This window comes from Tetrao urogallus (assembly GCF_951394365.1).
Source record: "Tetrao urogallus genome assembly, chromosome: 13".
Classification (NCBI taxonomy): domain Eukaryota; kingdom Metazoa; phylum Chordata; class Aves; order Galliformes; family Phasianidae; genus Tetrao; species Tetrao urogallus.
Window position 1 is genome coordinate 8,624,111 of NC_136826.1, and position 25,326 is coordinate 8,649,436.

The 25,326-nt window shown below is 45.8% G+C and overlaps 1 protein-coding gene across 2 annotated transcripts in view; it reads left to right on the forward strand.

Annotated features, from left to right (window-relative positions):
• LOC306951440 (gamma-aminobutyric acid receptor subunit beta-4) overlaps positions 1–25,326 on the forward strand; it is a gene marked incomplete at its 3' end in the record, with an annotated part of 61,980 nt that overhangs the window by 23,622 nt on the left and 13,032 nt on the right. For both annotated transcript variants that reach the window (XM_079541941.1, XM_079541942.1), the window contains exon 3: positions 16,412–16,632. In XM_079541941.1, the coding sequence (XP_079398067.1) occupies positions 16,412–16,632 (221 nt within the window). The remainder of the gene's footprint in view (positions 1–16,411; positions 16,633–25,326) is intronic.

The window sequence follows — 25,326 nt, forward strand, 5'->3', positions numbered from 1 at the left end:
ACAAGTCCTGGAAAGGTTAGCATTCACTAGCTCAGAGAAGCATCCTGAGTGTCATCTGTCAATATGAAGAAACTTGGCTGGCATCTCTGGAACTAGTTACAACTTATCCAGAGTGGACTCTCATCTCTTTTCATTTTGTGCCAGTTGTTTCCTCTAGCCATTAATGCTTACTTCTTCAAAGAAGATGCTTGTATTTTTCTGGTGGCACAAAAGCAAGAGTAGCTTTACAGTCAGCCTGTGACTGCAAAGATGGAAAATGGGCAGTGGCTTTGTATGCTTGCTGGTAGTGATTCGGCATTTCTTTAGAGATCTCTACTGGGAAGGGAGGCATCTTAGGGCAATCTGCTTGCTTGGGTTGGCATTTATAGGCTGGAGCTTTTCCTACCACTGAGGAAAAATGTTCTCTGCTCAGATAACAGATTTCACCCCATTGCATTGCACTGATCTGTCACTGAGACCTACCTTCCTCCCTCCTGCCCAGAGGCTTTTCCTCCAGGTCCCTCTGCATGCCAAGAGGATGCATGGGGACCATTCAGCAGCAACTGTCCTATTCCTCATTCCTGACCCGTGCAGGGTATCCTAGGCCAGCTTAGAGCTCTTGCTGTTCGAGACTGTTAAAATCTTGATCTCCCAATGCTCCTGTTCTATTTATCTGATTCCGGACTCCCCTGCCCTGTTTTCTCTAGCCCAACCTTTACTATCATTCTCTGTATGGCATGTCACACCTCAGTGTTAATAGTGACACTGAGCAGCACGTACATACAAAAATTCAGGTAACGCTCTCAGTCCCTACTGCATTGGGTAACTGTGCTTGAGGTTAAGCTCAACTTCAAAAAGGCAGATGGCTTAACCCAGTTCCATCTATCCTGCCTGTCAGGACAAAGCTCAACATTAAGTCACCTCCTCCCCCAGTCTCAAGTTGGACCTGAATTTTCCTACATGGCAGCTGTCACCTTCCTTGCTAAAGTCAGAATGAAAAATTTGGGGTCTGGAAATGTTGTATAAGACCCCAGATTGCACAAATGTAATTGCAGGAAGTGAAGGATTTATTCTCAGCTTGAGTGCTACAATTATCCTGATCTTCCTGTATAGATATCAGAAGAGAGCTAAATGCTTCAAGTTCAAGATGAAGCTCCTGCTGGAGGTGTGTCCATGGGCTGTAAGGTCTTCTCAAGTCTTTTGCCACACACCTGCTGTAGTCAGGCATGCTGTATACTGTGCTAGCAGCCATTCTCTTAGCAACACTTCCAACCCTTTCCTTGTGAGAGCAACGCTCTCCCCTTTCCAGTGAACACCATATTTCCTCTGCAGAAGGACCGCTGGGGCAAAAGTGTATGATTAAGATTGTAGGGAAACCTCTGTGGAGTGTAGGAGAGAGCAGGTTGAACCTGCACTGACCTTCATCTGCACATCACTCTAGGTCTTACAGAACGTGGGCAGAACTGCTGATGGACACTGAGTGTTTCTGTAATCATGGCATGGCTGCAACCAGAGTGAGCACTACACACTGCTTATGCCACACATCCGTTGATGCTGCCATGGCATGTCGCTTCCATGCTTCTGATTATCTCCTGGTTCTCCATAGAGGTTGACAAGCACACAAACTCCTGGTTATCCTTCCTGCCTGTGTTTGCAGGAGAACCCACTCAAGATCAAGACCTATAAGAAATGTAGCAAGGAGGCTTTGAAAGGGGTTAAATGATGAGAATTATATATATATATATATATATATATATATATATATATATATATATCATCAAACCTACAGGAAGCAGAATCTCATGGGATGCAGTTTTCCAGGCAGAAGAGATTTACGTGCATCATTCTGGGTGACAGATGCCCCGAGGAAAGGGCCATGTCCTACCCCTGCTCTGGACATGGTGACTGGCAAGAAAAACAAGGCATTTTTTGGCACTGTGTGTGATTGGGGAAGGGACTGTGCAATGAATAAATTAAAGGCACACAAGTGGAGCCAAGTTGTCATGGCAACCAAATAGCTTCTATTGTTCCACAAGGAGTGTTATTACTTACTGCCCCTTGTAGGATAATTAATTAATCCTCAGACATCCTTTCTGGAACAATGGGTTGGGCAGGCTGAGGAGAACCCCCAGCTCTGCCATGTGCCTATCCTTGGGACTCCTGGCATTTACTGGCTGCACAATGGTAGGGAACAAGTGCTGCCAGTGCCTGGCCATAGCATGATTCAAGAAGTTGTTTTCCACAGGACTTTGGCTGGATGTGGTGCTTTAGAAGAATGCAGCTCCACCCACAATCTAAGTGACACTCTTTGCCTCCGCTCCCATGGGAATGGTATTGCCGAAATGATTATGTGATGACATTTCAATCCTGGAGGCTACAGGGCTATGCAAAGACAACACAACTGTGTCATTACCCTGGAAGTTCCCAGACACCACAGAACACACTGCAGTAGCCTGTACAAGCTCAGTATCTCCTGGTTCCTTGTTGTACAAAGGCAAAGCATCTTATCTTCTTGAGGGCCATGCCCTGACACCGTGACATGGTACAGTGCAGATGGAGTCACACTGGGTTAAAAGAGGCTCCTAGGTGCACTGCTGGCTTTGTAATGATCTCCTAATCATGAGGGACCAAAACTATTGTCCTTATTTTAAAAAATGACATCTCATTCACCACAGCTGCTAACTGTGTGTGGCCAGCCGTATTTTCAAGCTCACTTGCTCAAGTAATGCTTTATTGCTGTGTTCTCCTCTTAGCTCTGCTAAGCAATGCTGAGCTGCAGCCTCTGTTCTTGTCATTGATTAGAAGGATTATTTGCTGAGCCAAGATCAGTGACATCAATTGAAATGCTTGGGAAAAGGTGGCAGGGGCCAGGCCAAGTAAGTACTGGGGAGGGCACACCTGAGTGGCAGATCCTCTGGGAATTGATGATCCATGAAGATGAAAGGCCTGGTTGGAGAATTCTCAGGTCTTGTATGAATTTGCAAGTTGGGGTTTTAAAGGCAGCCTGAAAAGAGCAACACCTTCATAATGATGCTCTGTAGCTCAGTGGATCTGCTAAGAACAAGAGGATGGTACTTCCTAGTTGTCCTCTGAGGAAACAGGCTGGGGAAGTTATTTGGTTGGATCCAGCTCTGATGGTATCCAGCATCAACTGCTTCAGGAGCTGGAAGTCTTTCCTGCATGCCCTTCAGCAGACAGCCGAAGAACTGGCCCAGTCTGCCCACTTTCTGCAGGGTGGGAGTGGAAGCTGCTATTTCCACCTGCAGCCTTGCCTCCCTTATCTTCAGGGATGTATTTTTCCAGTACCAGACAGTTCAGATTCCTTTCAAGCATTCATGAAGGATTTCATTAATTAAAACAACCAGACATATTGTATGCGTTTAGAAAAAGAGATGGTAATCCTTCATAATGCTTCAATTTCCCTGCCCTATGATCTCTGCATTCCTAAACCTGCTCCCCGTGTATCTGCACACCATAAGCAACTTGGAGCATGGAGCCGCTGTCATCATGATTTCTTCGTGGCTCCTATAATTTATTCATCCCAAGATGCTCTCCTACATCTGCAATAACATTGTTTCAGTTTGTTATAGCACTAGCTTTAAAGTTTTATAAACCTGGTGACAAGTTGAAAAGTTACAAGAGGATTATTGTAGAGGGCTAGCATAAGAAGCAAGGCTTCCATAAAGAACCATTTGCAGGGATATACAAGGTGTTAAAGCAGTGATATTTGTGGGACTGCTGATACATTTTGCTGGGCAACAGTCCGCAGTGCAGAGAGGTTAGTGGCTGGTGCAGGATGCTTGGCAAAGCTAACCTCGATATTTCACTTCATTGCCTCCTGTTCCCTACTCTTCTATCACCACCTCTCACCACACTGCTGCCTGACAGGAGTGCCAGCAATCGGCTGATCACTTGGAAATTACAGTGAGATAGCAGAGATGATGCCTCCTAGTTTCTTGAAGTTTGATTGAAACCTAAGAAACAAAATTGCCTTGTTAGGAAGATCAGTTACCCCTGTTCAAGAGGTATGCAACGTATATCCCTGGAAAGCTATGAGCTGCAAGCGTCTTAAACTTCCTTTTAACCAAGGAAAAAGATGGTTTGTGTTTTGTAACACAAGGGAAAGCATAACACAACAGCAGAGCAGCAGGACCCCAAGCTGCAGCAAGTGACAGTTAGCTCAAATGCAATAGCCACAGAAAAAAGTGAGGGGAAAAAAAACTGCTTACCTTCAGAAGACCTCAGGTATGCAAGAAGCTTCAGTAAGATGCCCTTACTTCTACTGCCAACCCTTAAAAGAGGTCTGGGAAGGGGTGGATCCTGATTCCACACCTTCTAGTCATTAGGTACATTGCATGCACCTGAGCAACCCTGGGTTGGCCCTGCCTTCCCACCCGGTGCTCAATCACTGCTTCAACCCATGACAATTCCACTACAGGTGTGTAAGGGTGTTCTTGTCCAGAAAAGATCATCCTACAGACTGTTATGCTGCCATCAGGGGGGTGCACCATTCTCTCCACTATGTCAAAGATTCCATTTATCAGGAATGTCTGAAATGGCCCAAGTAGAGGAATTCTGTAGATTAATCTGTCCTGATCAGGCTTTGTATCCTGTTTTCACTGGAGTATGAATGTGCCTAGCTGAATCCCAAATCAATATAACTCACACACATTAATAATAGGTGATTCTGCTGTGTGCTGAATGTAGTTGGTGAAAGAAGGCAGCATAGATGGATAGACTTGGTATGAGAGACAGCAGCTTCTTCAGCTACTGGACACATGGTCACATCTTTTGGCCATGATTGCTTTCCAGTGGACCAACTGTACATCTGCAATAGCAGGCAGAAAACATAATATACACCTGGAGAGGATTTTCCATTGAAATGCTTATCTTGAGTTTTAAAACTTAAGTTTTTAAGGAGAGATTACTGCTACGAATGTTATACTACCACATATTCTCTTCAAATATATCAGCGTTTTTCATATTTATCTGAAATTATTCTGCTTTATTGGCAACTACTTTCAATGGGGGAAAAAATAATAACATATTTTCCAATCAGTCTGTTCTATGTATCTGGATATGCAAAGGCTTTAAAGGTTCAAGTATTCAGAACCTACAGTCAGAGGTTTCTGGGTTATATGCTGTAAGTATGACAGGACATTCCAGTACTGTAATGGTGTCCCTCTAGCCTCAACTATCTCCTGATTCACAGCACAAAACACAGCAAATATGCATCTTTGGTGCATAGCTGAATGGGTGGTGTGTTGTAATAGTACTGCAGGGATGTAGTCCTGTTGGATTTGCTGTAGGCTCCTGCGATGGCAGGTAGCAGAGGATGCCTTGGTGCTGAAGAAGGGCCAAATTCTTATAGTGTAGCATAAGCATGGTACAGCTCTGATGTACCCAGATTTTGTGGTGGCGTGGACAAATAGGAGTTGTGCTTTGTTTCATGTGCTAGAGGATTTGGTGTGCTGTCATTTAAACTGTGATATTGCAAGCATGTGGCTGAGATGGTAGGTTTCTTCGGAGCTGGCAATGGTCTGTGCCTTCCTCTGCCAATGATTGCCTCAGTACCACTTAGGTCATGCAGCAATTGTCACTTGCATGCAGGGCTGTAATGCATTGGGTGGCTGCTTGCTTGGAAAATCAAACAGTAGCAGTTCTGTACATATTAAGTGGTATTTTCCTGAAGGAGAGAATTAACAGGGAATGAGAAGGAAGGTCCTGCTCTATGGCTGTGAGCAGTATCCTCTGCAGGGTGCCATGCAGTCACCTGGGTGGCTTTCTCCAGCAATGGAAAGTAACTTCTACACAAACACACAACCCCATGCTAGCTGAAGGGAAGCAGCAGCATCCCTTCCTATTTCTATTTTTCCTATTGTCTGTGAGTTGCTTGAAGAAATAAAGACAGTTGTAGAAGGGGAGAGAGAAACTCTAATCCATAGCAAGAACCCACCTTCACTGCTATTTCTAGACCTTACTTGTTTTGCCTATTCCTCCAGCTGTCATCCCATCATAGACTGCTGGGTCTCAAGGTGATTTACCAGCACCGTTTGAAAAGCCAAGAGCTGCTTGTGGATATCTGCTCACACCACATTCTACTTTCACAGAAATCCTACTGATTGTACTTGAAGATGCAGAATTAAGTCATAGACTCATTTGAGTTGGAAGGGACCCTTAAAGTTCACCTTGTCCAGCTCCACCTACAGCTCCATCAGGTGCTCAGAGCCGCATCCAGCCTGACCTTGAGGTGTCTCCAGAAATGGGGCACCACCGCCTCACTGGGCAACCTGTGCCAGTGACTCACCACTCTTATCGTAAAAAACTCCTTCTTATGTCCAATTTAAATCCCCCCTCTTTTAATTTGAGGCCATTTCCCCTTGTCCTATTACAACATACCCAGCTAAAGAATCTGCCCCCTTCTTTCTTACTGCTCTCCTTTAGCTATTGAAAGTCCACACTCAGGTCTCCCTGGAGCCTTCTCTTCTCCAGGCTGCACAGCCCCAGCTCTCTCAGCCTGTCCTTGTAGGGAGGTATTCCATCCCTTGCATCATTTTTGTGGCCTTCCTCTGAACGCATCCAGCAGCTCCATGTCTCTCCCGTACTGAGGACTCCATATCTGGATGCAGCTCTCCAGGTGATGTCTCAGTGCAGAGCAGAGGGACAGGATCACCTCTCTCAATCTGCTCACCACCTTGCTTCTAATGCAGCCCAGGATACAGTCAGTTTTCTGGGCTGTGAGGGCACATTGCTGGCTCACATCCAGCTAGCTATCTACCAATATCCCCAAGTCCTTTTTGACAGCCCTTAGATTAAGGTACTGCACGGAGACAAGAAAAGCATCAGGTCTGAGGGAACTTCTGTGTGATGAGATGTGGGAGTGGCTGCTGAAATTCAAACAAGCAGTGCTCCCATCCCTGCCCCAAAACATGATCCTTCCATAATAGGGTGGTGATCTTGCACAAAGTAGTTAAGAAAAAAGCAAACTGTTGTGAAGGATCCTGATGCACTCCACATTCTTGGTTATGAAATCAGTTACAAAGAGATTGGCTTGGGTTAAAAACTGGAAAATAGGTCAGTGTGACTCATATGTCAATATGTACTGTATTTATGGCAACTTGTAGAAGGGAAAAATCTTATCTATCTTCCATAATACTTTGAAAATCATCCTATTCCAATGACAAAATTCTCCCTACATTTTTGGCCTTCATATTGGCCACATGTAGAGACAGCCCAATGAATTCACTACATCTTAGAGTCAAGTTGCTAAGTAACAACCCAAAGATCACCATACCATTTCTTCAAATGCAATGGCCAGAAGAAAGCTAGGACCTTCACAAGGAGCCAGAAACTCCTTCTGAAATGGAGGTCCCATGGATTTGAGGTGTGTATGCAGAGGGCAATCTGGTAAAGCAGCAGTCCTGCTTGGATCTGTCCTCATGGGAGTGGGGGAAAGCTTTATAGCATCTCCTATAATGAAGTCCCCTGCGTTTGTGCTGAAAGGCTCTAATGTCTTTGTCATTAATGATGTTCTGGAGTGAAATATTTTTGTTGGCTGAATTGCATGATTTTACCATGGACGTAGATCAATTGATAATGAGCTGTGGAAGCCTTGCTGAAATAAGCTCTCAGCTGAAGAAAAACTGGGAGCTGCTGAGCTAGAGTATGACTCCTTCCCCCCGAGGCTTTCTATTCCACCATGCAGATTTCCTCCTAGAAATCCTGTAGCATTCGCAGGATAAATTAATGGGAGGTTATGCAGGAAACCAGTTATCTGTGCAACTGGAATAGATTGGATACAGACAAGCAGTTGGATGGACTGGCTGATTCCTAGACCAAATCTGGGATTTTGCAGCACTAATAAGATGTGCTGGTGCTGCTTATTGAGTATAAGCATTTACACATCCCCATTAAGCATCCTTTCATTTTGTCATTTTTCCTAAGGAGCAGCTCTGCAAGTCCTCCAGTATCACAAGTCTGAACCTCAGCAGGGCTTAATCAAACCCACTTCTAGGACTGAGAATGAGTTCAGATGCCTGGCTCAATGGGTGATTTCCCCCATCTGAATATTCTGTGCTCTCAATGAAGAGACTTATGTTCACACTGCATTTCGTAGATGACTCTACCCCACAGCAGGAAAGAAGTCATATTGGAGAGGATGAGAGTCCATGGCTATATGGTTTGCAGCACGCTTTCAGCTGAACAGTGCTATGTATTGCAGTGCTCCATCTGTTCCTGAACAAGCCAAGTTATCTTTAGATCTGAACATGTCAGCGTTGTATGGCAGTGGTATGAACCACTTCAGCTTGCACTGTGGCATTCCTGTAGTAGTTAGAATTGTTACTGCAGAAAATTCTCCTGGATGATTTCTTCCTGCTTCGGTTTTTATATTAGAGGCAGAACTCCCACAGCCTTTATATATATATTTATATATATATATATATTTAAAAAGCTGTCTGTATTTGAGAACGGTGTTCTAAATGGCCACCTGTTTCAATAGCAATGCTGCAGCATTGGAGAAGATTACTGCAGAAGTATCTTCCCACAAGCGAAGATTTCAATCATCTGGTTGATTGAAAACTGTATTAGATCTTGTGGATCTGACCTGCTGACATCTTGTCATATATATATTTATAGCATGCAGCAGTGGAATGTGCGTGTGCAAGAGTGCCAGCACCTCAATATAGAACCCAGCTCTGAATACAAGGGCGTGCGTGTCGTGTTGCTATTTGAATATGTAAATAAATGGGGCTATATATAGCTCTATATGTTATGTACATGTTGAGTGAAGGTGGCAGATACGACAGCTGAATAGCTTTGCTGTTTCTGAATGCTGATATAGGCTCCCTGCGTGCTCCCTACATCTCTCGTGCTCGCTCCTGCCACTCTCAGCCTTTCTGCTATCACATTTTTCAGGCCTCTGGAGAAGATTGTGTGTGGGGACAGGAGCTGTTAATATTCTGAGTCTGTGCAGAGTTGCTAGGCTACAGAGAAAAATGAACATTCAAGGAAAAGTGATGGTGAAAGGGAAAGGATCTGCTGAGCTGTTTGTAGATCCAGAAAAGCCTTCTAGTTAGATGAAAGGGATCATTTTGGGAAGGAGGTAGTGCATGCATGTGGCATGAAATGAGGGCTCTCGGGGCGTCTCCAGCCAGAAAATTGTCAGGAAAAGAAGTGAAAGGTGGGATCCTACAACCCCTGCTTCCTTCCACACCACTGCCTGCAGGGCACATGCAGGTGGCTGCCTTCCATCTGCCAGGGAGCAGAGGGCCACTAGACTGGGATGTGCGCTCTTATACATCCCTCACACTCCTCTTTACAGTATGCTGTGAGCTCCCACCTGAGGCTCTAATGAAGAGAAATGCAAACCCAAGCATGTTTACATCTTGCAAGCTGTAAACATCTCCCTCTTCATCTCCCTCTTCCACTGCTGCAACCTGCTGCCACAGGATCTCCTTTTACGTCATTGTGACTGCAGGAAAAGGCAGCTTGTGCCTTTCATCTCCCTTCCCTTGTACTCTGCATTCCTAGGTCATGGATACACAAAGTACTGACCCTTTTGTTCTTCAAGTTTTCAACTTGATGTGGTTGATGAGGTTCAAGCAGACTTGAAGGTCTATGACACACCAGCCCCAGTATGATCCTGGTTCTCTTAAACCTCTGTCCAGGTGTCTTTTGTTCCTCTCTTCTGGAAGGTCAGCTTTGCCCTGTGCTCATGTTCCTGTCTGCAAGATTTCTGCTCCCTCGCAATATTGCTGGCTGTATCAGAACCCTCAGAAAAATTAAACAGTGCCTTTGGGTATTTTTATTATCTGGATACTTTATTTACCGAGCTCACATGGGCTCCCTGCCAACAACTTTCAGCCAGCTCTGCAAATAGAGCTCCTTGGCTCCAGGACTGTTGGTCCTGGTACTGCAGAGAGCACTCATTCAGCATGGACAAGGACTGCAGTTTGTTCTTTGCCATCCAGTTGGCCGTGAAGTCCAAGTCTGTTTGCTTGTGGACCTCTACAGCCTGCTGAAATCTGTTTTTTGCCTCATGCATCCTGTAATAAACTTGACTCGTTCAGCAGGATCAGGAGTGTTTCATAAGCTACATTTTGAAGGCTATCATCAGTTAACTACACTGCACCCATCCATCAGATTTATGCTCCTGCAGCCAGGACTTGGATTGCTAAAGTGGGAGAATGATAGCGTAGGCCATATCTTGTGTGCCGCTGCTGCTCAGTCTGGCTCCTTTGGCTCTGCCCAGGCACAATCAAGGGCATGACTGGAAGCAGAGGTAGCCTGGAAGTATGATACCCCGTCTGGTCAGCACCCTAGATGGTAGATGTTGCCAAGAATGGGTTATCAGTTGGTATCATTCTACCTTACAGTTGTCCCAGAAAGACTGTACGGTTCTCTGCTCACACACAAGTGATTGCTAGCCCTTTTTTTCTAGCACAATCTGCAAGCGTAGAGGTCACAGATACAGCTATGCAGAGTACTCATGCAGAATCTGTCACATCAGATATAGAAATGGGCCTATGTGTATAAAAGTCCTGGCTTTTTTGAGTGCAATAATTTGCAAAAGTTTTCATAGGCCTGTTGAAAAGCAAGCCTTGTTTTTCAGACTACAGGCTGCCATCCTCTCCCTTTAGGATACCCCCCCACTTGGCCTGACAGTGCCGTGTTGCCAGAAAAACGTCTGCATCTTCTGTGCCTGATTCCATATCATCTCTGCCTAGTCCCAGTTATCTTTTCTACGTGATCAAACTCTTATGCTTTCTAAGGGAAATTAGCTCTACCATGTAGCCTTTTGGTCAAGCCACTTTGCACCAACTGAGTTGCCAACCAAGTGGTGGCAATTATTCCACTCAAGACATGTTAGATGTCTTACATCATTTAAAGGATTTGTTTGCCTCCAACTGTCTCCAGGGAAATAACATCTTTGCAGCAGTTTCGTGGGGTTTTTTTGTTGTTTTTTTTTTTAAACCATGGAATAACAACTCTTCTTTCTCTAAGTTAAAACTGTTCAAGCATAGTGTGCCTTGATAATGCAGAAGGAGCCATGGTTTTGGTGCTCAGAACTATACGTACGATATTTTGTTCTGCCATGTAAAGTAGTAGTATTGCTTCATTCATGCCATGATTCCTCATCCATGCAGCCCTAAGCTGCACTGATGGTCTTGAATGCCAAAGTGAATTACAAACTCCGTTTCAAGTTTTATTTTCCCAGGCAATTAAAAAAAAAAAAAAAAAAAAAAGAAGAGTAGTTCTGTGCACTGCACACTTAGCACTTGCCTAGAGATGTAGGATCCCAATCTGCAACACAGAGGCAAGTTAGCATCACTGTCTCAATTTCACAATTTTACGGGTAGATTAAAGTGCTCAAAATCTCCTACAGAATAGCATTGACTGAGCTGGAAGAGAGACATAGGACTGTTTAGAATTCTAGAGTACCTAATCCCAGTGGGCTTCTAAGTTCCTTGAAGGATGTAGAAGTATCCTTTTCTCCTTGCCATTCCTCCCTTCTCTTCCTATAGTGTCTGGCAGTCAGTGTCTGTTTGGAAGGCTTCAGAAAATCTCCTGTCTGGAGTATGGTTCGACCAGATTGGTGTCCAATAAACCCCTTGACAAGACGATGAAGAGGACATTTCATTAAAAAATAATAATAATTCTTCAAAAATAATAGCCCAGAGGAATGAAGAGTTCTGGGAATGTTTTAGTGAAATTGCATTTTACTGCTACCGTGTTGTTCCTGCTAGAAAGCATAATGAGTGTTGACCACTTGAATTGAGCAGCTCTCAGCAAGCAAGAGGTAAGAAAGTCACTGTAAAATGAAAATTCTCTGAAGGTGCATGCAGAGGCTGTGAAGCACCTTTGAAAGAGTTTAGGAAGTGTCATTGGTCTTCCAGCTTCACCACTCCTTTGGCATAGTTCAGCGTTCTCCCCTCAGCCATCTGAGGGCTTTAGAAACCAGTATCTTCACTAGTCACTGCTTAAATGTCTCACTCAAATTCAGTTTAGCTGAATAGGCCAGTTGTTGCATGTTTAATTGGATACAAATGATTATTACATACATATTTTTGAGCTTTAATGGCTGTATATTAGATATGCCCGTATGTGTATGCAGCAGGGCACTGGCAATATGTTGCAAGGCAGTAAGGGTAGCTCCTAGGAAGTACAAATAGATGGGCTAGGGGAAGCTGGGAGATGGGTGAAGAAATGGGATGCAGCCAGCAGTGCCATTCTATGTTTTGCTGTGGGTGTGCAAAATGCAAGCATGTAGCATGCTAACATAATGCAGGACTAGCACCAGTGCAGATGCTATAGAGATGGAGTGTGGCAGGAGAGAAACAGGACAACAAGATGACACTTCACTTGCACACCCCTAGTTGTTGAGGATACAGCTGATATGTCCCAGTTTCTGGACATGCATTCAGCAATTAAACACATGCAAATTACTAAAAAGTAGATCAGATTGGTGAGGGGAAACATCTCCATGCAAACTTCTTCCAAGGTCCTAAGAAAAATGAGTTTAAGATCACAAAGACCTGCTGTACAGAGGTGCACAAAGCCTGTCCTAGAAGCAAACACATTTGTTCCCTTGCATTGTTGGCAAGGTACAATGTGGTTCTCCTGTCACCTATATCTGGAGATATTGGGTTATTCAAAATTAGGGTAGATGGAAAGAGATTCTGGATTTCTCTCCTTCTAAGTTGAAGAACAGGAAGAAGGACAATATCTAAAATAGTTGTCACTTTAAGTATAGCAGTTGTCATGCAGAACTTCAGACTTGTAAATTGGGCACTGGCTTGCACCAGAAGATAAATTAAAAGCAGGATGTTGGCAGAATTCTCTCCCCATGAAAAGCACAGTAAGTACAAGAGCTGCTGCCTCCTGCCCTAGGCAAAGGTGAGAGCCTAAGACAGACTTAGTGCTATCTTGGAGAAGGAAAGATTGTCATTGTGTCTTTACTAATGCCAGATTAACTGGTGCTTTTTAAGATCTAGAACATGTTGATTTGTTTTATCTGCATGGAAACGGACAATGCATTGTGAGGGCAAAGGAGTTTTCTTAAACAAGCGTGCTAAGAACTGTGGCCATCTTGCCCTGTCCTTCATATATTTTCTTGTGCATTTTACACTGCTCTGTTTCTTTGCAAAAGATTGTAGGCACATTCTCTCCTTCCCTTAAAAATAATTCCTATTTTCCCTGCCCTCTCCTTAAAATAAAACATACTGGAGGACTACTTTGTCCTTTAATTTCTCTCCCAGGAATGATGGGAACAGGAGCTGGTGTTTAATCATCAAAGAAGCTGAAGCCAACAAACTGTTCATTAGTCTCTGGCAGTGGCAGCTTGGTTTTTACTAAGTCAGATGTTCCATTTTTCTCTCTCTTTCTGAAGCATCTTGGCTTTCCTAATGTTCTTTTATGATCTTGGACAAGGAGACCATATGTCATTTGCTTATATGGGGTAGGACTTTTATTTGGTCACTTCTCCAAAGGGAGCTGTTTTGTCAAAGTTAGGGGTGGAGGGAAAACTGGGGGACAAAATTAAGTGGCACATCTGGAGATGGAGTAAGTTGTAAAATGGCCTTTATTCTCCTCATTGCTTCCAGCAACTTTCAAGTTTTTGCTGAAATGTAGTCTGAAATTGTTGCCTTCACTTTAAAAGCTCTCTCACTTTAGAAGAAAGGTACTGGAGACGTGGGCTAGGCACAGGAGACACCCATGTTGCCAATAATACTGTATTCTAAGCAAAGATTTGACTCTTTTGCATGTAGTATTCCTTCAATTTCTAATTCTGGCTTTTGAATCTACTGTAGCCTGCAACAAGACTGCACACTTCTGCCTCTGGTCAGGTTTTGTACTGGGGTCTGTATAGGTCATAACACAGAGGAAACCAATCAGATCCAACCTTCCAATGATCCATCTGCCAGGAGCTGTGCTGATGGTTTATGAGCAGCCTGCCCAGGAGGGATGCTTCTGGTGTCTGTCTGTTGGGAGCTGGAGCTTCTGCCTTGCAGCAGGATGCTCTGCATCCTTGGGCTGTTCTCCTTTCCTGGCATGTTAGTCCCTCCCTTTTCTAACCTGGAGGACTGCTTTCTCCACATCATGCCTGAGCCTTCCAGAACGCCGTAAAGCAGCTGACCTCCTGCTTTTGTAACAAGTTCCATTGTTTCTGTGGAAAGTTGTTTTCATTACTTTACCTTCAGCCTGTTCTTGTACAGCGACCCACTGCAGAAAATCAGATGCTGTCATCTTAAGCCTCTGCTTAGTATTTATTATTTAATCTGTGCACTATTTTTCCTCCCTTGCTGCTTCCTTCTTCTATCAGAGCCTTTCTACTGTTGTTTTGTTGTTGTGGTGTTTTTTTTCGGTGCATTTAGTTGTTTGTATATTGCTCAGTAACCATTATGTTTACAAAAGAAGGTGGAACTCTGTAAGCTGAAGTAGCAGTTAACAATTACTTGTTAACTGGGGAAAATGGGAGACCCTCATATTGTTGCTCTGCATTTGTCCTCTCTGGAGTTCTGCAGGAGATACCTTTCTCCATCCATACCCCTCTTGTGTCCACATTCCAGCCTTTCATTGTTCAAGTCCCCTTACATTGTCTTTGTTTTGAAGTCTCTGCTGCATCAGAAAGGATGAGCTATCAGTCACATTCTGTTGTTTGGAGATGTACATTAACAGCCTTGTCCTCATTAGCTGGTAGGATGCACTGCCATTTTAACATGTGAGGCCTTCAGATAAGCTCCTCTTCATTCTCTGGGGCTTTTGCTGGCCTCAACATGTGCTGCTCTCCCTCCTTACAGGAGGTCTGGACTGTCTGCCAGCTCCACGTGCTACTCTCACCTCTGCTTTGTGCATGCATCACATGGGTAGCAGGAGGAGAAGAGAGCAAAGCCTCTGCAAAGGCTGAGAGAGGGGGCTCAGGGCTGACAGCTCACTGAGAGCTGCTGGGCAGAGCAGAGTGGGTCCCTCCAACACAGGTCTTGCCTTTCCTTACCCACTGGGAGAGGTAAGCAGGGAGAACATTTTCTTTTAGCAGGGTCCTTAACCAAAATCAGAATGAGGGATGGATTGGGAAGCAAGAGTTAGCAAGAGTTTAGTCCTTTAAAAATCATAGCAAAACAATTTCTAGGCCAGAAAACAGGCACTATTTTTTTTTCTTCTCAATATAATGCAAAGGTGACAGAAATAACTTTTGTATCCAGACAACACCACATATTTGTTGCTCCGTGACCTTTTGGATGTACATGTGGGTCTAGATTTTTGAATCAGTTAGGCACTCAAACCCTGGCATGCCTATACAGTGGGATTATTGGAGCTTGTTTTCAGAGGTAACCAAACCTGGCTTTGAGTAAAGTAAGTGGGAGAAGGTGGGCAGGCAGGATGCCTCTGCGCTCAGCCCAGATGTTAGTGCAGAATCAAGGTCCTCACCAGCCCTCCTCTGCACAGCAGAAATGCCCCTCATGCAAACCTGCATGGTTCAGGGGGCTCCTGTTGTGCTGTCAGTATCTGCATAGGAAGAAACATATCTCTGACTCCAACAGTTCATTTGCATGCATTTGCAGAGTGCTTTTTATTTAGGGACTTGTCAAAAGTTACTGGTTTCTGTAAGATTTTGCATGTGGTTTCCCCTGCCCACTTCCTTATCTACATCTTGTTAGCTGGTTACCCATAAAAATCTGGCTCCTGGCCTATTTAAGAGCTGTTGAGTGAATATTTTATCATTTTGTACAAGACCCCTTCCTGTCCCACTCATTTATCTGGAAGGAAACAATTATCCCTCCATCACAGCGCCGCAGCACTGTGTATGTCTTGGTGAATAAGCTGATTTGGGGCCTCTAGGCCTCTCCAGGATATACAGTTACTGTAGAGCATCTAAAGTGGTTTCTGCAAGGCTACAGCTATGGGCCACAAAACATCTCTCCCTTCCCCTTAGAAAAATCTTGACTTAGCTGCTGTTTTAAGCTTCAGCTTTGTACAGTTGGAGTGGAAGGGAGCAGGAGATACATACGGCACTGCGGGGGCTGGGGATGGTTAGGGCACTGCCCCTCACCCAGTCGGTCATGCTCCACTGGTGACAGATTTCCTCCACATATGTCCCTCACCAAGAATCTCGATGAGCTCCCAGCTCTGCTCGTATAACAAGGCAGGCGCTAATAGCTTGTCATGGCTGGCCTGGGCTGACTTTGAATCCTTGGCCCGGAGGTAAGATTTTCCACGTGCCCTTGGGAGCTTCCTGCATTTCTGCTCAGACTAGAAGTGGCTTTTAGCAACTGCCTTATTTCCATTTTCCCAGAAGAAAACACAGCCCTCCCCAGCTGGTGGTGGTTCAGAAAGAAGCATCTGGGTGCCAGCAAAGGTAAAGACCCACCAGATGTCTCTGCAGTGGCCGCAGAGAGGGTCTGAGTTATGTCTCTGCATGTTTCTCTCCTAGGACTACACCATCACCATGTACTTCCAGCAGAGCTGGCGGGACAAACGCCTGGCATATAATGACCTTCCTCTCAACCTGACCCTGGACAACCGGGTGGCTGACCAGCTGTGGCTGCCAGACACCTATTTCCTGAATGACAAGAAGTCCTTTCTGCATGGGGTGACAGTGAAGAATCGCATGATTCGGCTCCATCCTGATGGGACGGTCCTGTACGGCCTGAGGTAGGTGTGAGGGGGATTCTTGTTGGTTATGTTTGTGAATGATCATCTAAATTTCCTTCATTTGAATGATATTCTCCTATTTTCTTAAGGCGCAGACAGGGACCCAAGCCATACTCAGGTGCTGCACAGGTTTAAGCATCTTTCTCCAGGCTGCAAATGGTTGTTACCTTCAGACTGCCAAAGATCTCTCTACTGCTATAGACAGGTGTTGGAGATGGGAAGAGTTGGTTCTGTGCTTTTCAGGTTACTGTTATACAGTGCATTCACTTCCATTTGAAAAACTCATTTTCAGTTGCTTATAATTTTCTGTAAGTTTGGCTTAGAGACACAAGAATTCATTACTCCAGTACCTAACTTCTGTAGCACTTGAATCCAAACATTTCAGTCATTTTTGACCATGAAATATAAGAAATGTTTTTGGACCATTAAAAAAAAAAATTGCTTGTCTTTATCATAGCAATTTTGATGGTTGTGCTTTGAAAGTCGATGTTTAGTAGAGGAATGGTCCTCAACGAGGAGACTTCTTGTGGTGTGTGGAACAGATTTGTGCTGGCAGTCCACAGAATTTGAAAGTACTCTGAGTGCAGTGAAGGCTGGCTTGCTGTGTTACCTGGATTTGTGGAGATGCCAGGGCAGGTAGGGGCTAAAAGAGAAGTCTGCAGCTGTAAGTAGAAGTGCAGCACAGTTCTGGATACTGTAGCTGAGATCTAGGCAATGGTTTTCCCAACCCTGTGTTTGTCTGCTTTGAGCTGTTTGCCTAGTTGTTTTTTAGTTTTTGTTTTTTTTGGGGGGAGATGTTTTTTTGTGTTGTGTGTTTTTTGCTTTTTCTTTTTTTCTTTTATTCCCTTTTCGACTACCAAAATTCACAGCTGGCTTTTCGACCTGCCTCCACATTCACAAGTGATTGTGGTAGCAGCTCTGGGCTTAAGTCCCAGTGCAGCAGAGGGGGAGGAAAGACCTTTCTCTTTCAAAGAGGGTACACCCACCCTTCCCATTTACAGTATCAGCTCTTCTGCTGCCTTGTGCTTTGTGACAAAATCTGACTTTCTATGATGATTTCCTCCTTTTTAAGTAGCAGTACTGCTTCTAGGAGAGCAGGGCTGAGTGTGGGCACAGCAAAACAGGGCATTGTTCTGCTAGGGACAATGGGGTGACTTGTACCCAGTGCTTCCCTATGGCAGAGCCAAAAGAGAAGCAGTGGCTGCTTGTGGTAAGGAGTAGGCTGGAGTAGGGAGGTCTTCTGATGTCTGCACTTAATTGTCCTTCTGAATAGAGTATGGTTCTTGCTCTTCTGATACAGCAAAAGATGGAATAAGCTCAGCTGTGAGCCTCCACCAATTCCACCTCTCCTTTCCCAAGAGCATCCATCTCTTGACCTTGGGCCAGTGATGTTGCTTGGCTGATACTGCTCTGAACTTTACTCACCAAAAATATTGTAACCTTCACCCAGCTGGCCACCTCAGATTTCTCCACTGCATTAAACAAAGTATGAAGGCTGGGCTGGGCAAGAAGATGCTTTGAATCAGGGTATGTAGGAGCAGAAATCCTGTCCTGTTGTGAAGGAGGGGGCACAAAGTGCTGTGAAGCTGGAGCTGCTGAGCCAGCCCACCTGAGTGCAGAGCTGCCTCCCCCAGGCTGGTAGGAGACCTTAGCATGCACCTGCACAGCAAAAGAAGCAGAGATGCTGGTATCTAGTATATTTTTATCAGCTGCCATTTAATCAGCTCCAAGAGCGAACAGTGTGAACCCTGCTGCACGGGTGAAGAGCAGTGGAAGCCCATGGAAGATCTGCAGGGAAAGGATGCTGCATGAGCACCTCCGGCACTGTTCCTGCCCCTGTCCTCCTGCAGGGCCCTGCAGCATGGGCAGGGAAGCTCAGCTCCCTCCCAGCACCTGTGTAAATGGGTGAGCTGAGGAAAACTGCATGCAGGCCAAAAGAAAGAAAGTGACAGCTGTTTGCCCCTGTTATTTCCAGGGCCATAGTAAGAGCTGCCTGTGTTGTTTTAACTTTTGGCTGGTTTTCCTGGAAGCTGCTCTCTTGCCCCTGGAGAGAACTGCAACTGCAAAAATGAAGCAGCAAGCAATTGCAACTTCTGTTCCTGGGCTGTGCCTCTGGCCAGGGTGGCCAGCTTTTAATGCCTTGAAGGCACTGGGGTACAGGGGGACAAGCCAGGTGCCCTGAATGCCTGAAGTCTCAAAATTTATTCACAGTGGTACAGATGACGTTTCCTTTAGGGCTTGCAGTCTGGACTGACTCCTGCACCTGTGGTTTTGCTGACCACAGAAGCGTTAAGAGCAGTTTTGCAGGTGCAAAGAATTGTGAACGTATTCAAAAATACACAGCCATGTGCACAGCAGGTGTAAGCAGGTAAGAAAACAAGCTAAACATTCACCTGGGCTCCCTTTATCTTTGTACACGTGCACCGACACTTGCTCTGCAAACAGAAAGGGAAGTGCAGGTCCTTCCTGTAGGGTGAACCCCATCTCGTCTTGTCTTGCATTTTTGAAAGGATTTTAAAATGGAGTTGCTCTGATAGAAGAAAGCTGAAGAAGGCAATTCCTGTTGGTTCTTCTTTTTTAACATTTGTTGGCCCGTTTGTTTGTTTCTGCCCAAGCAAGATAGCACAGAAGGGAGCTCTGCTCTCCTTCTACCTTCGCACCAGCCATTTCCCCCTCCTTTGAGCTGATCCTGTAGCAAAGTGACTCAATCGTGCTATTTGTGGCACAACAGTCATTTTTCTTTCCAGCAGTCTCTGATGTCAGAGAGCGGGGAGGATGACACCCTGGCAGCCCCGGCTCCAGTGAGCATTCAGGCAGGATCAGGCTCAAACCCCAGAGCAGACCACAAGGTCCAAGTTAGCTCACGTGGAAGTCAGTGGGTATTTTGTTTCTGACCTCAGTGAGGACAAGATCAAGCCTCAGATAACTCGCTTCCCTGAGTAAATGAAGCCCTTTATTCCACTGCTCTGTTTCATTGTGGAAGCTGTGTGTCAGAAAAGCATATGCTTGTTTTTGATAGAATTAGCGAATTAGTGGATGAAGGGAGAGCAGCAGATGTAATACAGCTACATCTTAGGAAAGCACTCGATACAAAAGCTTACTCCAAAATTAATTCACACTGGGCTAGGATTAAAAGCTGGTTGCCAGGTCTCTGACAAAAGGAATGCATAAACAGCCACGGGCTGTGCTGGGAGGCGATGCGGGGCTGCCACGGGTATTTCCCAGCTCCATTCCCCCAAGCTATCAGATGGCCCAGATCCTGGGGTCCGGAACCTAGATCCAACCCAAGGGATGCTCCTAGCGACTGAGGTCTGCTGCAGGAGGGTGCAAAGCCAGCAGGGTTTTAGGAAGCATGAAGGTGTAGGATTGTGCCTGGGCTCCTCTGGCCCCTCTGTATCTTGCAGGGTTACAAATGTCCATGAAACACAGGTGGTCACCTGGGGCATACAGCAGGAAAGTGCTAAGACAACATGTTAGGTCTGCAGTATGAAGCAAGGCTTAAGGGAACTACCCACCAAGACAAAGCAGTTTGTTGGTGTCACAGAGAGAGGTAAATAAAAAGTGAGGAGGAGCTGAATAGAACTGGCTGGATTTAATGAATTTTTCCTCCTAATGGCTTTTTGTTAGAAATTGCACTGGCTTCATCCAATTTTAAACAAACAAACAAACAACAAAAAAAAAAATTAAGGAGAAATTTTTCATTTACGAAGTGTTTTGGAGTGTGTTGATGTTTCACTCCTGATGTTATGCAGAGAATTTTTCACTCGTGTCAATACCCCCCTCGCTGTTTCAAGCTGCTGGTACTGCCACTGCTGGCGTGTGAAGGGAGGACCAACAAACCTTTTCTCTGGACCTCTGGAGACTGTTCAGTCTCTGCTGTAGTATGCAATAAGCTTTACATCATCACACATAGAAGCTACATGTAACGGTGTAAGATTTCCATCTCCAGCCTGTGCAGCTTCCATTTGGTAGCGAATGGGTAGTTGACACTCACCAAATGCTGATGTCATCAGTATTTTCCTATCTGTTTTCAGAGGCCTAAAAATAGAAACGAATGTTACGACGCTGAAATTCTTGCACGGCAATGAGAAATCGTATTTGAAACCAGCTTAAAAATGTCTTTCAGGAAAATCTTGAAGCTCTTGGATTGCATTCCAATTAAGGGAAAAACAGAATTCCAGCAAAACAGGCGCTTTGGGGGGCTGGAGCTGCAGGTCTGCTCTTGCTGGGACAGTGGGCAGCAGCGCAGAGCTGAGCAGACAGTGTGCAGGACGCAGCACCAGGCTTGGCGAGGAGCCTGGGAGATGTGAACTGAGCAACTGAGAGCTGCAGAGGAATTTGATGACACAGACTAAATCCTGCACAGGGAGAATGAGGGATCTCCTCTTGCGAAGGTGGTAGTGGTGGGGTGTGCATGTGTTTTGCTTTGCTTTGCTTTGCCTTTTTTTTTTTATAAAGCTGCCCATGAGAGTCACTGCAGTGAGGAGTGCTGGAGCTGAGGCAGTATGGACACAGGGAGGGCAGACCTCCACTGTCCCCATCAGTGTAAATGCCTATTCAGGGCTTGAAGCTAAGCAAAGAGAATAATTATACTTCAAAGAGCTCCACATTTGCAGTTTACACCTGAGTGAATCCAGGTACACCTTTTTTGGCAGCGCTTGCTTTATGCTTTCACAGGACTGCATTCCCACCACTCCCAAGGAAGGGCAGCCCTTGTGCCACTCCTGGCACTGTGCTTGCTGTTGGGCCAGGCAGCACTTACACACTTCTTCCAGCTCATCTTGTGCAGGGGAGCAGCACAGGTGGCCCAGCATCCCCATCTCCTGCACAGGCACCACAGGGCATGCTGCTTCACGGTGCCTCTGAGCCTGCTCTCTCTGCTGCCCGTGGTTTGGGTTCCACTGCAGCTCACTCTAGGGTCTTCTTCAGAGCTCCCATCACCAGCTTTTGACCATGGCCCAACACTGTCTGCATTGCATTCTTCATATTCCAGCCTGGGTTTTTTGGTTCTTCAGTTGGCAGAAAGGGTCCTTCTGCTCACATCGCACTTGAAGATTGCTGTTTGCAGCCATCTCCTTGCTCTCTCCATAGGGTGGTTCCCTATCAAGCAGGGGCTTGGCAGATCATAACTAAGGAGCTCTTTTGCTGCGCTGAGACTACTGAGCAATTTTCTCTCAGACCATGTTCTGGTTTCTGTTGGGACAGAGTTGGTTTTGGAGCCAGGAATTGGACTTGATGATCCTTACGGGTCCCTTGCAACTCAAAATATTCTGTGATTCAGTGATTCTACAGTGTCTGCTATGGTGCTGTGTTTGGGAGTGGGAGAAGGGCTCATTCCGTGGGTGAAGTACTAGTTTAGAAGAGTTTTTTTTCTCTCCATCTAATCAGAGCACAGCGCATGGTGTTATTTATCAAAGGAAACCTATGCAAGCACAGATGCTTTTGGAAACAGAGTGACCTTAGCAGGATTGTGCCAAGGCTTATGGAGTTGGTTTTAGGCACACAGACACCAGAGTAAAATATTCCATATCCTTGCCTCACTCTTGGTTCTAACATGACCTCTGGGAGTCTGCAAAGATCAGACCGTGTTAAAAGAATGGCAAAATTCACCACGGGTTTATAAATCCCTCCAGGCCCTTCGAAGTTTGTGCTTACTGCCAGGCAGAAGGTGACATTTGCCAGCATGATTTTATGACTGACTTTGAGAATGTGCAGAGTGAAAATTTGATTTCAATTTTTCTCCCTCAGCAAAACAGCAATTTTGCTTTTCTCTCGTCTTAGTCACTGAAATTCCTATAAAAGTCTAACTTGCCCCATGGGGGCTCTGCACACGTCCTGCAAAACTTGAGTGGCTTCCACACCTTCTCATTGCTACTAATTAGCTTTGGGGGTCTGTATTGCTTGCAGACAGAAACATCTTCAACTTCTCTGACAATCTGAAATCCAGAAAGTTGCAATCAGCAACTTAAAAACTGGACAGGGGTGCCAGACAGGGGTAATCCACTTTGCCAGATTGTTTTCTGGGTTTGGTCTGTGTCCACAAGAAGTCTCTTGGACTTTTCCCAGTTAGAGCCCAGTAGAGGCTGGTGCCTGTTCTCTTTCTTCTGCATGCACTCAGACCCTTTCTCTGGAAGGCAAGAAGTGAAGTGTAGGCACAGGCTGTTCCATATTGCTTGACACTAGCCCTAGAAACCAGTCCCAGGCAAGTTTAGTTTCATGGTGTACACATAGACATGATGCATAGAGTTTATTTTGTAAGGATGAGCTTGGGGGAACAGGACCCTACTTGCTTCAGGAACACCTCAAATGTGAGAATCTTCCCCTTTCTCCTTCCCAGTCCTCCTTTCAGAGCCTGGACCTGCTCATTTTGAAACCAGGTGGTATTTTGGGGAAGTTGTTTTTTGCCCTTTACACTTGTAGCTGATGAATTTGGTCCTCTCACACTCGGGAGGTGACCTGGAGAATGGGCTGGTGGCCTTCAGAGTTTGGAACGGGGAAATGAGGCTCAGGCAGGAGCTGGAGGGGCAGATAATCTGGGGGCAAGCAGTGGGATAAGAAGGAGATGGAGGAGAGACTGTCAACCTTGGTAGGTTTTAGTAGCAGGTCAGAGCTCTATGCTGTCTGTGAACTTATATAATCATTCTACATAAGACAGAAGAAGCCATTAATAAGTAAACAGTGATGAGGAGGATCAGAGAGGGAATGAAATGTCTGATGGTGTTCAAGTTGGAGAATTTGTGGAAGATGGATGATAAGCAGAAGACTGAGTGCTCCCTTTGAGCTGCAGCAGTGGTGGGACACTCCTGTGCTCATGTCACAGGGCAGGCAGTGGTGGAGCACGGTGAGGCTGCACTGCCCTTTCTGTGCCGGAATCTGCTTTGTCAGTACAAACTCCAGGTGGGCATCACTTCCTCATCATAACAAATGGAGACCTAGCACTTGCCTGGTGTGACTTTGAGCTTTTGGCTGCTCTTCTTGAAATGATCCATTCCTCCCCTGGGGTAAAAGGATGCTCTCCAGAGTGAGGTATCTGTGCTACCTCAGCTTTTGCTTGGATCTGCTGGTGCTAGCAGAGAAGGGGGATGTCCGTCAACCCACAGCCTGCCAGGGCTGCTCGACATCTCATGAATGCATGTCCCTTTCTTTCTTTTTACTTCTCCTTTTCTGTGGTGTACAGTAGTTTCTCTGTCACAGCTCTGTCTCCCCCCAGATGAACTATGTCTGCCTGCCAGCTGTGCAGCGCAGGAGCAGGGCAGCAAGGTCTAGATAGCACAGCTGCCCACAGACCTGAGGAGCAGTGACTAGAGCAAGGGCACAGGCACATCTTCTTTGTGGGGAGGGAGGTGAGAAGGTGGTGGTGTGAGGGAGCTGACTTGCAGGCAGACAGAGGGGGCAGAGATGGGAGGAGGAGGTGAGTGGTCTGGCCAGGCTCAGCCGCTTTGTTGAGCGCATCATGTGAAGAGCAGGCGGGCTGCTCCCCTCCGATGGGCAGTGTCGCTGTGAATCGCCATCAAAGCAGATGAGATTTCACACCGCACAAATTTTTGAATTTAAAAGGGGAGGGAGGGTAGAGAAGCAAGAGAGAAGGAACGGGAGAGAGGGAGGGAGAAGACGCAGCCTGGCTGGGTGCCAGCGCCTTGTGCCAGTGCCATGGGGAAGGTGGCATCGTTCCCCAGCGTCCCCTGCAGCCCCGCGCTCAATGCTCCCTTCCTCTTTGGTTGTGTCTCTGTAGTGAATGCACTCTAAAGCAGTGTGCAGGGCAACGGGTTGGTCTCTGTCTCCTCATCTCTACTCTTCTGCTTTTTCTTTTAACCTCTCATTCTTTTCCAGCTCCCTATCCCCAGGCTCCTTTGCCCCTTACTTCCTCTGAGCCCTCTTCGCTGCTCCCTTACCCTAGTAGTCTTCTGTCCTGCACTACTTGCTCTCCCATCTCTCATCTCCACTTGAGTTGCCCTCATCACCACTCCTGCCATCATCACTCTTCTGTCCTCTCCTCACTTTCCCACCTTTTAATCTCCCCTCTCCTTTATTGCCCATTGACTCTGGGGAGACACCCAGAACTGGGAACACCCACTAGCTTCCCTTGGCCAGTTCTCTCCATGCTATCTCCTGTGGCACATGTCTTTTCACAGCAGCTATCAAAGTAATTTGTTTAAAATCATGAGAGCATGAGGCAGAGACTGATAGTGTGGCCTTCAAGAACAGACAGGAGATGCACAGTGACCCCACAAGGTCACTGGGATGCCTGAGTTTTACTCCTGTTCCCCTCTGGCTATGAGGGGTGGAAAGCTTCTCATCCCTTTGCCAGGTCCAACCCTCCTTTGTTACACACCCACCTAAGGAGGTGTAAAAACCCCTTGGTGGCTCCCTCTAGAAGTGAGTGAATGGTGGGGTCAGGGAGAAAGGCCACAGGTGGGCGTTCTGCCAATGGTGGTGAGTGCTGCGTACAGCAATGGCAAGTAGCTGTGCTACGGTAGTGCACTTTGGAACAGAGTCGTGATGCTGTGGGTCCAAGTAGGACGTGGCAAAGTACTATTGGTGTCCAGGATATTTTTTTATGTCTAAAGACAAAATAATGAAACATAGCATCACAGAATCATGAAGGTTGGAAAAGACCACAAAGATAATCTCGTCCAACCACTGACCTATCACCACTGTACCCACTAACCATGTCCCTCAGTGCCACACTGACCC